The sequence below is a fragment of the Amphimedon queenslandica genome, unplaced genomic scaffold (assembly GCF_000090795.2).
Source record: "Amphimedon queenslandica unplaced genomic scaffold, v1.1 AMPQUscaffold_12722, whole genome shotgun sequence".
Taxonomy (NCBI): domain Eukaryota; kingdom Metazoa; phylum Porifera; class Demospongiae; order Haplosclerida; family Niphatidae; genus Amphimedon; species Amphimedon queenslandica.
The window spans coordinates 16,456-28,011 of NW_003547042.1; the positions used below are offsets into that span (position 1 = coordinate 16,456).

At 34.3% G+C, this 11,556-nt stretch overlaps 2 protein-coding genes across 2 annotated transcripts; one reads left to right on the forward strand and one right to left on the reverse strand.

The window, feature by feature from the left end:
* Positions 1 to 17: 17 nt before the first annotated feature.
* LOC100642076 (protein O-linked-mannose beta-1,2-N-acetylglucosaminyltransferase 1-like) lies at positions 18 to 3,700 on the reverse strand. Its single transcript, XM_020003207.1, has 20 exons — positions 3,663 to 3,700; positions 3,529 to 3,613; positions 3,383 to 3,483; positions 3,222 to 3,278; positions 3,014 to 3,127; positions 2,858 to 2,927; positions 2,647 to 2,802; positions 2,463 to 2,590; positions 2,071 to 2,340; positions 1,961 to 2,019; positions 1,762 to 1,902; positions 1,076 to 1,136; positions 972 to 1,021; positions 855 to 930; positions 727 to 791; positions 623 to 667; positions 510 to 573; positions 388 to 459; positions 231 to 340; positions 18 to 174 (listed from the first exon to the last, which is right to left on the reverse strand). Exons 1-20 carry the CDS (start codon positions 3,681 to 3,683, stop codon positions 117 to 119), a joined length of 1,803 nt encoding a protein of 600 aa, XP_019858766.1. The 5' UTR covers positions 3,684 to 3,700; the 3' UTR covers positions 18 to 116.
* Positions 3,701 to 4,450: 750 nt separating this feature from the next.
* LOC109586987 (uncharacterized) lies at positions 4,451 to 5,721 on the forward strand. The gene is made up of 2 exons (XM_020003205.1): positions 4,451 to 4,591; positions 4,680 to 5,721. The coding sequence occupies exon 2, from the start codon at positions 4,941 to 4,943 to the stop codon at positions 5,586 to 5,588; it is 648 nt and encodes a 215-aa protein (XP_019858764.1). The 5' UTR covers positions 4,451 to 4,591; positions 4,680 to 4,940; the 3' UTR covers positions 5,589 to 5,721.
* Positions 5,722 to 11,556: the final 5,835 nt, after the last annotated feature.

Genomic DNA, 11,556 nt, shown 5'->3' on the forward strand with positions numbered 1-11,556 from the left:
ACAATATTTAAATTTGATTGGTCGTATGCCACGAGGGACCAATTGGTTTATACATATATAAAGAGGACACCATTATTTGTGATGATCAAAAATTAAAAAAAATAGTCAGTTAAATACTATCTATCCTTCTTCTTTTCTTTTTTAATCGGTACAACATTATGAGGTTTGAATTTGCTGTAAATTAAAGTACACACAAGATAAAAAATATAATAAAAGTAGGCGTGGCTCACCTATATGCTGAAAAGGGCACGCCTACTACGAGGATTTGGTTTTTCTTGAGCCAAATTCTCCAGAGTCCTTTATGAAACCCTCTGGCGTCAAGATCCCATAGCTTGAAGCACTGGAAGGATTGGACATTTAAAAGCTACGTATACAAGGTTTGGTTACTTTAGCTAAGTACATCCAAGTGTCATAATCATTCCTCTTTATCATTGACATGTACATCACGTAGACCTTACCCTGTCATTAATAACCATTAATAACTATTAATAACCAGTTTAATAACTAGCCTCAGTGTCGGGTACAAAGTCTTTCTTGCAGGGATCCTTTGAATGATCCAGAGGTATGGCTGATCTGAAGGAGAGAGATAGATTCAAATTCATTAGCACTCTCTCTCTCTCACTCCATTAATTTCTTCACATCTTCCTCATAATTGTCTTTCTTTAATCTACATTAACATGAACAAGAATTATCAAGAGACCACGGGTTAGCATTACAAGTATTAACCTGTTCACATTTCTCAACACAACATTCTCCAGTGTATTAATAGCATGTTTCTGAAAATAAGTTGTCTAAAAATAGAACACATTAATAAATATACATGTACATACATTAATACATTAGTATATGCATACCTGGAAGTATGGATTCATGTTTAGACCCGAAGCTCCGAAATGATAGGTCCTTGATACATCAGGTATCACGCACTCTCTAATGAATAATTAATTAATTAATTGGGTGGGCATGGCTACCTGTCTTTTCTTATAAAGTCGGTTCTCATCCACATGTCCCAGTCCCATAACTAATGGAGGTGTGGCATTATAGTTAATTAATAGTTATTAATTTTATAGCATACCTTGTCAGGGGACGGCCATTGTGGCTCCAACTCTTCCTTGAATAATTTACGACTTAACAACCTTAACAGAAAAATGACTTCTAGAGCAACTTCAAAAATTCATAAAAAATCCAATTTTAATCGGAATCAGCTCAAACTTTCTACGCACCATAAGAACTTGTATATGTATCAGAAAATATCATAAAAATGGAGAATTCTCTACTTTTCAATTTTGGTGAAATTCGGCCAAAGTTCCTGTACTATAGTACAGGGACTTTTACCCAATTTTTGAGGAATTTAAAAAATTCATAAAAAATCTAATTTTGATTGGAACCAGCTCTAACTTTCTACACAACATAAGTACATGTATATGTATCAAAAAATGCTATAAAAATCGAGAATTCTCTACTTTTCATTTTTGGCAAAATTTGGCCTGAGACCATGTACTATAGTACAGGGACTTTGGCCCAATTTTGGAGCAACTTTTAAAATTTGTAAAAAATCCAAATTTGATCAGAACCAGCTCAAACTTTCTACGCAACATAAGTACATGTATATGTATCAGGAAATGTAATAAAAATGGAGAATTCTCTTCTTTTCATTTTTGGCAAAATTTGGCCTGAGACCATGTACTATAGTACAGGGACTTTTTCACAAATTCCCCGAATCTACTCAAACACAACATAAGTACATGTACATGTACTTACCATCCCAGTCCAGGCATTGTCTCTATCCGGTAGAGCATGGCAGGATCATTGCATGAGTGAACATATCCCTGATCATTCCAGGCAGATATACAGTATAAAGAAGGGTCCTCTTCTAGCAGGTGTTTAGTCTCACTAAAGTACCTAGAGGAGGAGAGAAAGAGGAGGAGAATGAGAGAGAGGGAGAGAGAGAAGAGCTTACATGAAGAAGTCTGGAGCAACATCCAAATCTTCTTCCAAAATTATAGTAAACTTGGCCTCCTACAAAAATAACAAAAACTCAACACATCCCTCCCCTAGCCCCGCCCCTACTGGGTGTGTCTCAAAAGTCTTCATCAATGAAGCCTTATAATGCTGGGCGATTCGTCCATTCTTTTGACTGATCGGCTCATGATGAAAGTACCTCACTCCGAATAATATAGCAACGTCGGCAGGTTCCTGATAAAACCCATCAATGTATACGTTAGTCAGTGAGGCATTGGATCCTGGTGTTGCTAGCAAGGTATTGAGCATACGGTAGAGGTACTGTGGTCGATTACTAGCTATAATGGTCACTGGTAGGTTGGCAACTTCATTACCAGCCTAGAGGAGGAAAATAAATAATAAAATAGGTTTACTATTATCACTATTATTATCACTATTATTATCACTATTATTATTATTATTATTATTATTATTATTATTATTATTATTATTATTATTACCAGTGGTACTCCTTCACTAATTGAAGAAGGTTTCGAGCAGTGACACAAGTCTTTGTATCCCTCGTACTTTGAACAAAAGACACGCCTCCTTTTATTAGCAGGAGTGTCAGGCCACATACACTTAATTGCTAGTTTAAAAAATAATAATAAATAAATAAATAAATAATAATAATACAGTTCTTACAGTGGGTTCCCTCTCCGTTAAAGACAGGTACGTTCACATGCATGTTCAGCTGTGGTCCCCAAGTACCCAATGAATCACTCCGGCCAATGTCCTCAGCCAGTGTCCTATCGCCTTTTATTGTTACAAAGCCCCATGTGTACCTCCATTTTAATGATTCTATGGGATTGGTGGGTGTGGTTATTAATGGTTATTGACCACACCCATCACTTACTGACTAATCTACTTCCTAGTTTCTCTATTGCGTCTTTAGCTTGATCCTTTAAAGAAAATGTACCTTCGTCCTAAAATATCAATAATATCAGTATCAATATCAGCATCAATATCAGTATCAATATCAGTATTAATATCAATATCAGTGTCAACTTACTAATATTGTGAAACAGACTATTCTGCCATTAGCCAGTGATTCAAGGAAGGCGGGTAAATTATCGTCACCACCTGGTATGTATGTATCAAATACCCTTGAAGCCATCACAGAACCCTATACATGTACATGTACATTAATTAATATTTATAATAATATTTATAATAATAATAATAATAATAATAATAAATAATAATAATCTCTAACTCACTGTCATCTCATTCAACACTACGATATGCATCCCTCTCTTAGCTTCAGCAGTATACACCTGCAACAACACAGCAATGCTTATTTAATTTTAAAATTAAACATTTATTTATTTATAATTTAAACATGGTTGCCATTATTAATCCTTTCTCCCCAGACACTCACTGATTCTCCATCTACAGAGATTAGAGCCATCTCACGACTTGAAACTAGTTTTATCGTTATGTATTTAGAAGGTCCCTCGTGTACTAGCTTTATTGGTACTTCTATTAAAATTTAAAAAATACACAATGATTATTTCCTCTATTTACTGGAGCTGTGATGAAGGGTGAGGTCTATGATGAAGATGATGTTCAGTAGGAACATTAACACGACGAATCCAATCCATATAGTTTGCTATATAAGGAAATACAAAGACATAACAATAAAAGAGACTGGAGCTTACTGTACATCTCATTCTCGCCATTTTGTTTTAAGCATACGAAACCACGCCTTTTATTACTTTTAATTAATAATAGTCTAATTATTATTATTAATTTTTAATTATCGCCTCGGACATTATTGCTGCCAAAATTTGTTGGCTCAAGCTCAGGTGCGCTGGTTGGCATTGTTAGTTGTTCTGTTTTATGGTCATTGACTGTTAGATAACAAAATAAATTTCCACCTTTACGGGGAGAGAACAGGACGACATTCACTGCAGGTCAGCCCTTTATGGTGAAGTTATAAAGTGCTGTAATAATAGAAATTCAGCATCTAAAGTTTTTTTGCCGAGCTCTTTTTTTGTTTCAGGGACCATTTAATTTATTGTTTTGTCATTGATCATTGCTACAGAACTTAACAAAAGAAGTTCCAGCCAGTTCCACCTAGACAGGAACAAGTTGAAGCACCGTCACTGACTTGCACTGACTTCATATTTATATATAGTCTGGTCTTGATACTGGTTAGTTGAAATAGATCTAAAAGTAATATATATACAATATAATTTTATGACAAGTTGACAAATAGACTATTATAGACTAGTCTACAGTATGATTTGTTTTTATTCACTGTAGGTCTAGCTTTCTTGTCATTATCGTACAGCCATTAATAAATCAGAATAATTATGCCTCGTCATTCATATGACTACTATGATGGGATGTCTCTACTTATATATGTTGTCTTTCTGGTATTTTTTCTGATACTTTTATTTACAGTATTGATTTCGCCAAGATGCAAAAGGTGCTATAATACTAAAATTTGGGCATATTTAGTATCAAAAGTTTTTTTGAGTTTATTTTTTGTTTCCGTGACTATTACCTTAGCTCAGATATTGTTTGGATTTCGAGCAGTCAAACAGAAAAGAAGAGATCCTTCCATTATAGTCATCAATGGAAGGTACTACAAACTCAATGGTTTCACTTTAGGAACAATTGCATACTACAACTGCATCACAATTTACACAATTATCTATGTTTTTCTGCAGTTTATAATTCGCAAAACACCTTGGTCAGTTGAAGATTGCAATTCTGGTGCTGACTGCTTTTATTTAAATTATTCTGCAATACTATCATATAGTCGAGAAGACCCGCCTGGCATACCTATTGAAAACTGCACACTTGAAAGTAATTATGATGAAAAGGACGTCATTTGCTATTCAATTGGTTTTCATCCGGCTGTGGGGATTGCTCTGCTTGGAGGCTTTATCAATATAGTGACTCCTCTTCTGTTTGCTTTTTATGTTGGAATGCAGGTAAAGCTTTTTGGGAAAATAATCAAGAAAATGCATGATGATGAAATGAAGGGAAAATCTAATCATTACAGACGTTACTCTTATAAATTCCGGTGTAAACTTTTGAAAATCATGCTGTTTTACTCGCTATTTCTCAATATAATTTTATGCGCATTCATAACTTTTGTTATACTTGTGTATCTTAATTATGAAACTCCCAAGGATCACCAGAGCTCTTTTGAAAAGATGTTTTCATCTGAATCATTTGTTGGTCAATCAATTGCATTCTGTATTGTTAACTTTGCTTTCTGTATGTATCCAGTTATGCTTATTGAGCGATATCCAGCAACCCAGGATAATAATGAACATGAACATGATGATGACAATGATGCTATAAACCAGAACGAAGCTGCTAATTTTGCAAGAGGAAGTTCATCAAGAAGAGGTGCATCAAGAGGAGGTTCATCAAGAGGAGGTGCATCAAGAGGAGGTTCATCTAGAGGAGGTGCATCAAGAGGAGGTTCATCAAGAGGAGGTTCATCAAGAGGAGGTTTATCAAGAGGAGGTTCATCAAGAGGAGGTTCATCAAGAGGAGGTTCATCAAGAGGAGGTTCATCAAGAGGAGGTGCATCAAGGTCCAATTGTTCTTACAGCACTGCTTAATTCTGATGCTCAATGAGTTAATGCCCAGTGTTATGCTCTATATAGAAACATTAACTTTATTTATATAGAAACATTAACTTTATTTATATAGAAACATTAACTTTATTTATATGAGCATTTTACTTATAAGGAACATTAAAAAGTTATAAAGTGTTATTAACTTTTAATAATTAAATTCTAACTACGCCCACTAACAGCTCAACTGAACTCCTCCGGTTCCCACTGACAACTAATCGCTGCAACTAATAGACTGACAGCAGAGACTCCCTCGAGTGCTCCTACATAGGCTGCAAGGCACACTAAAAGGTCAATATTATACTAAAATGTCACATCATTTATATAGCTATTATAATAACCTTACTCCTGTTGCATTTCTTGTCTTTCTTGGAGTTTTGGTGATATCTTTTTTTATTTTGTTTTTATTGATTGCTTATTGTTATACAGCTAAATCTAGTGTTGGGACATTTTTAGTATCAAAAGTTTTCTTGAGCCCATTTTTTGTTTCAGCGACCATTACAGTTGCTCAGATATTGTTTGGATTTCGGGCAGTCAAACAGAAAAGAAGAGATCCTTCCATTATAGTCATCAATGGAAGACACTACAAGCTCAATGGTGTCACTTTGGGATCAATCGTGTACTACAACTTTATCACAATTTATATCATTACCTATGTTTCTTTGCAGTTTATGATCCGCAACACACCTTGGTCAGCTGAAGATTGTAATTCTGGTGCTGACTGCTTTTATTTAAATTATTCTGCAATACCATCATATAGTCGAGAAAGCCCTCCTGGCATACCTATAGAAAACTGCACTCTTGAAAATGATTATGATGAAAAGGACGTCACTTGCTATATAATCGGTTTTCATCCGGCTGTGGGGATTGCACTGCTTGGAGGTTTTATCAATATAGTGACTCCTCTTTTGTTCGCTTTTTATGTTAGTATACAAGTAAAGATTTTCTGGAAAGTATACAAGAAATTTCGTGATGATAAAATTAAGGGAAAATTTAAATACTGGTGTAGATTTAGAATACTAAGAATAGTACTGTGCTATGTGCTATTTGTTTTTATAATTTCATCTTTACCAATGGCCTTTGTTGCTCTTGTGTATTTTAATTACGAGACTCCAAGAGATCGCCAGAACTCTTTTGAGAAACTTTTTTCATCTGAATCATTTCTAGGTCAATCAATTGCATTTTGTTTTGCAAGTTCCGCCTTTCTTGTCTTTCCAGTGATGCATATTGAAAAGTATAGCATTGATACAACTGAGAATAATAATATCAACGAAGATGACGATGATTATTATTATGGTGAAAATGAAAACAGGAATGAAACTGTTAATTTTGCAAGAGATGCACCAAGAAGAGGTTCATCAGGACAAGGTGCATTAAGGCCCAGTCGTTCTTATGGCACTTCTTAATTATGACTATGATCTGCTATGACCTAACTAAAGTGTGGTTTATAACTAAAAGTTATATTATTTTAATATTAAGTTAATTTAGTTAAAAGTTATAACTTTTATATTAAAAAAATAATAAACATTAAATTTTATATTATTAATAAAGTTATATTAAAACTCCTCCCACATAAAGATGTCCTCCATTCCTCTGTTCGATGGAGATCATAAACCAAAGAGGAACGTCTCTCTTGGCGGCGCCAGTAGACAGGTAAGAGTTCCCCTACTCACGTGATAGTCACGTGATCAATCTTTTAGAGTGAAACTGCCAGTAATCTCCTGCTAAAGGTCCACCAGCAGAGAGAAGCAAGAGAAGTAGGAAAATATAAAATAAAATAAATTAAAAAAATATTTTAGTTAGTACGTAAGAGAAATCAAGCAGCTGTGAAACTGCAGTCTTTTGTTAGAGGGGCAATAATTAGAAAAAGAATTGTAAGTATTATAATGTACATACATGAAAATAAATAATTTCTATTTAATTCTCACCAGTATCGTCAGTTAAGATCTGCATTCGACCAGTCAATCAATAAATGTTCTGACCACACCCTTTTAATTGAATTAATGAGCTCTCATCTATTGGTGTTTTATAATGAGAGAAAGGACCACAGCAGACTAGTAATTAAAATATTTATTATTATTATTATTATTATTATTATTATTATTATTATTATTATTATTATTATTATTAATAGGTTCTCGTATGTCAGAAATGGATCCAATTAAAGGTTCCAATCTTAAACGAGTTATCCTCAATAGCTAGTCCAGTTCATCACATCTTATATCGTCTGTTGGTTCTTTGTTTAACGTCCTTGAGGGGGAACCCCCACCAACCCTTGGCCCCACCCCTTAGACTATTAGAAGTGTTTACATTCAATCAACCACACACTCCCCCTCTATTGGGAAAATTAATAAAACAAAGTAATAATATTATTGTATTTATTGTAATTAAATATATTTTTAGAGTATTTGTACACTTTTCGTTTCTTGCTTGAAACAAGAGCCCCGCCCCCTGAGGCTGAGGGGTGTGGCCTTGTTCCTCTCTCGTCCGAAATATTGAAATTCATAGAAAGAAGTATCAATGAAAAGTAGGAAAACAATTAATAATAATAATAAATGAATTTTATATAATTTACAGTTTTATATCTTATATACTCCATGAATTATTATCGTCGTCATTATCTCCACATTTATTTTATCTCATTCTTCCGCTCCTGGCGAGACCACACCCATTTTTACCGTTGCTAATGGCAACAGCGCTAAAGGAAGTTAGAGAGGGTCGGCTGATTGCTTCTCCTACTCTTTGCTATTGTCTAATGGAACTGAACAAATGGAACTGTGAGTGAAGATATACATAACTACAATGTACGTGTACATTTACATGTACTATTAACATACAACAGATATTGTATGTTGTATTGTATTGCTCGTCTGTTGTCACTATTAATTACCGTACACGCCTTAATTTTTGTGGTGTATTAAATTTCATTATTTTCGTGCTCACCTTAAATCCAGGAAATTTAAACCACCTCTAATGCCATTCTATTATATGTAGACTATGGCCAGAACAAGAAAATTAGCTAACACGAATATTAACTTTTGAGCACATTTCATTGAAAACATGAAATTTCAAACACTTGAAAATTTGAACGTATAGGGTATACTATTATACATGTATTATATGTACATGTACATTTCTCTCTCTCTCTCTCTCTCTCTCTCTCAGTTGGTAGTGCTGGAGTACTGATGGATACTCTTAGTTTGTTGTCAAAGATGTTTGAAGTTTATCAGTTTAACAATATTAATAAAGAAAGGATTATAATGGAGGATGAAGAAATGGAAGAAATAGTAGAGCAGGATATGGTAAGAAATAAATATTGTCATTATTTATATTTATTTATTTGTTTGTTTATTTATTTTATTTATTTATTTATTTATTATTTAGGACACTGATCCATTATCTGGCAGTGACCAATCAATAGTTAATTCAATATTAACTGAGCTTAATAAAGGATCATTCATTAACCCTTTACTACCAATCAAAAAGTAATCAATATTCATAGATATTGACCACACCCACCCATTAATAACTAGCCACACCCCTTTAGGGACATCTCTCCAGATATATTAAAAGGATTATGTTCAATCAGTTATCACGTGATAACGAATACACCAGCTGCTAAGTTACGATACTACTCTCACCTTCTCTCCTCCCTCTCTCTCTCCTCTCACTTTCTACGCCAAATATGGCAGTACGTGACCTCTTTATCCCTTGAGAGGTCATTCGGTCCACCAATCAAATGTCTCGATTATCTCTCACATGGTATGAGGCTACCGGCAGCAGTGGGCGTGGTCATACTAGAACAGATGACGGTATTCTCGTGTCTATTCTCAATATCTCTCTCGTCTCTTCATGATACTGAAGTGGATTCTAAAGGTCCTTTTAATTTGAAGGAGTTAGCCAGTGTCTCCTTAATTCTAAAAGATTTATTCATAGTACTCCATCTTGAGAATCATCTTGATAAAACCGGGCTAGCTTCGGACTCCAGACCACGCCCATTTGAATGGACTTTCCTTGCCAATGTGAGAGAATGGATATTAAAATAATATTCAAATTATATTTCTTTATTTTCTGTTAGTTATTGTGTAGTTTATTGAAGGAGTTACACAGTCGTGATGTAAGGCTGGGTTTTCTAACGCCCGATAGGTGGGCATCCGTTTCCCTTCCCAGTAAAGTACCTCCAGAATTATTTCTCTTTAACGAAGAGGGTTAGTTTAATTAGAAATGAAGTCAAAAATTAGCTATTGTGTGATGTAAAATTTTATAAAATTTTGATGTGGTTATGTGTTAAATTTTTTATTGTTTGTAGATGAGGAGAGTTCAAAAATAAAGATGATCACATCTCCTACTACACTGAAATACGCTGAGTTGCTTAAGAGAGCTCCTTTTGTCTTTCCTTTTGTAGAGAGGTTTATAGTAAGGATTTAAAAATAGAAAATTTAAAAAATGATAATAAAATAAAATGTAAAAAATACAAATAAAAATGTAGAAAGTGTACCACTTTTTATTGAATCAAAATCTTGCCAAAGATGGTCAATATTGATTAACATTTTTGCTGCAATAATTGTAAAAATTATAAATATTTAATTATCAAATTTATCCAAAATACATGTAGTACATTTATCATTATTATAAAGTACAGTTACTGCTCTCTCTCTTTCTCTTTCTCTCTCTCTTAGTTCCTTCACAAGCTACTCAAGAGTAACCGTCAATCGGCTCAAGGCTTCCTACAGGAGTTTCTCATGGGCCCTTCAATAAGTATAGCCGCCAGAAGGACTCATCTTTATGAAGACGCCTTCTCTAAACTCAGCGGAAGAGGTGGAGTCTTTATAAACGTATTTCTATTATTCTATTTTTGTATTTTTAGATCTTCGGTATAGGATACTTGTTACTCTAATTAATGCCCAGGGTCTGGATGAAGCTGGTATAGACGGAGGTGGCTTGTTTCGTGAGTTTTTATCAGAGACCATAAAGACTGGGTATAATCCTAACAGAGGGTTCTTTGTATCGTCAGACAGTGCCACACTCTATCCTAACCCACTGGCTCATCTCATCAGTGATGAGTACCCATTGCACTATCAGTTCTTAGGGGGTTTACTGGGGAAGGTTAGGATATTATTAGGATATTTATTATTGCCTCTTCCAATTTTTATTACATTTTTTGATACATATTGATCTCCTTATGCTGTGTAATCAAGTTTGAGCTGATTCCGACTTAAATTTTTCAAGTTACGGCCATTTTAAGAAAATGCCAAAATTCTGAAAAATACCCAAGGCTATAGCCCATGGTTTTTTCCAAAAAATGGCTCCGAAATCACCCCAAATTTTTATTACATTTTCTAATACATATTGATGTCCTTATGCTGTGTAGCAAGTTTGAGCTGATTCCGACTTAAATTTTTCAAGTTACGGCCATTTTAAAATCCACCGGCCAGCACAATATGTACATGTACATGGTCTTCAGCTGCTTTTAATTGTAAATTATTTTATTATTTTTAATTGATAGGCACTTTTTGAGAATATGTTAATTGAACTTCCTTTAGCTTCCTTCTTCCTCCGAAAGTTGACCACACCCGGTAGAGGGTGGGTGGAGACCCACTACCTCTCATCTCTTGATCCGGAGTTGTATCGTCAACTATTATCACTCAAGGATCACCAGGAAAGTGATTTTGATCAACTTGGACTTGATTTCACGACTCTATCAAATGAATTCGGTCAAATCAAGGTCTATAAAGATATTTATAATTAATTAATAATAATTATATTATTTATTACAGCTGGTAGAATTAAAACCAGGTGGTAGTGATATTCCAGTCACATACAACAACAGAATAGAATATATACACTTACTATCTCATTATCATCTCAACCAAAGGATGGAGAGACAGTTTCAATCATTCAGGAAAGGACTGAATGAAGTGGTACCAGTGCTGTGGCTTACTCTATTTAATGA

Excerpts from the sequence above, each read along its gene's own strand:
- LOC100642076 (XM_020003207.1), bottom strand. The coding sequence starts at position 3,683 with ATGGCGAGAATGAGATGTACA. Across the intron at positions 2,341-2,462 it reads TTAGTGAAGGAGTACCACTG|GCTGGTAATGAAGTTGCCAA; the intron begins GTAATAATAATA and ends TTCCTCCTCTAG. Across the intron at positions 1,903-1,960 it reads GTTGCTCCAGACTTCTTCAT|GTACTTTAGTGAGACTAAAC; the intron begins GTAAGCTCTTCT and ends CTCCTCCTCTAG.
- LOC109586987 (XM_020003205.1), top strand. The coding sequence starts at position 4,941 with ATGCAGGTAAAGCTTTTTGGGAAAATAATCAAGAAAATGCATGATGAT.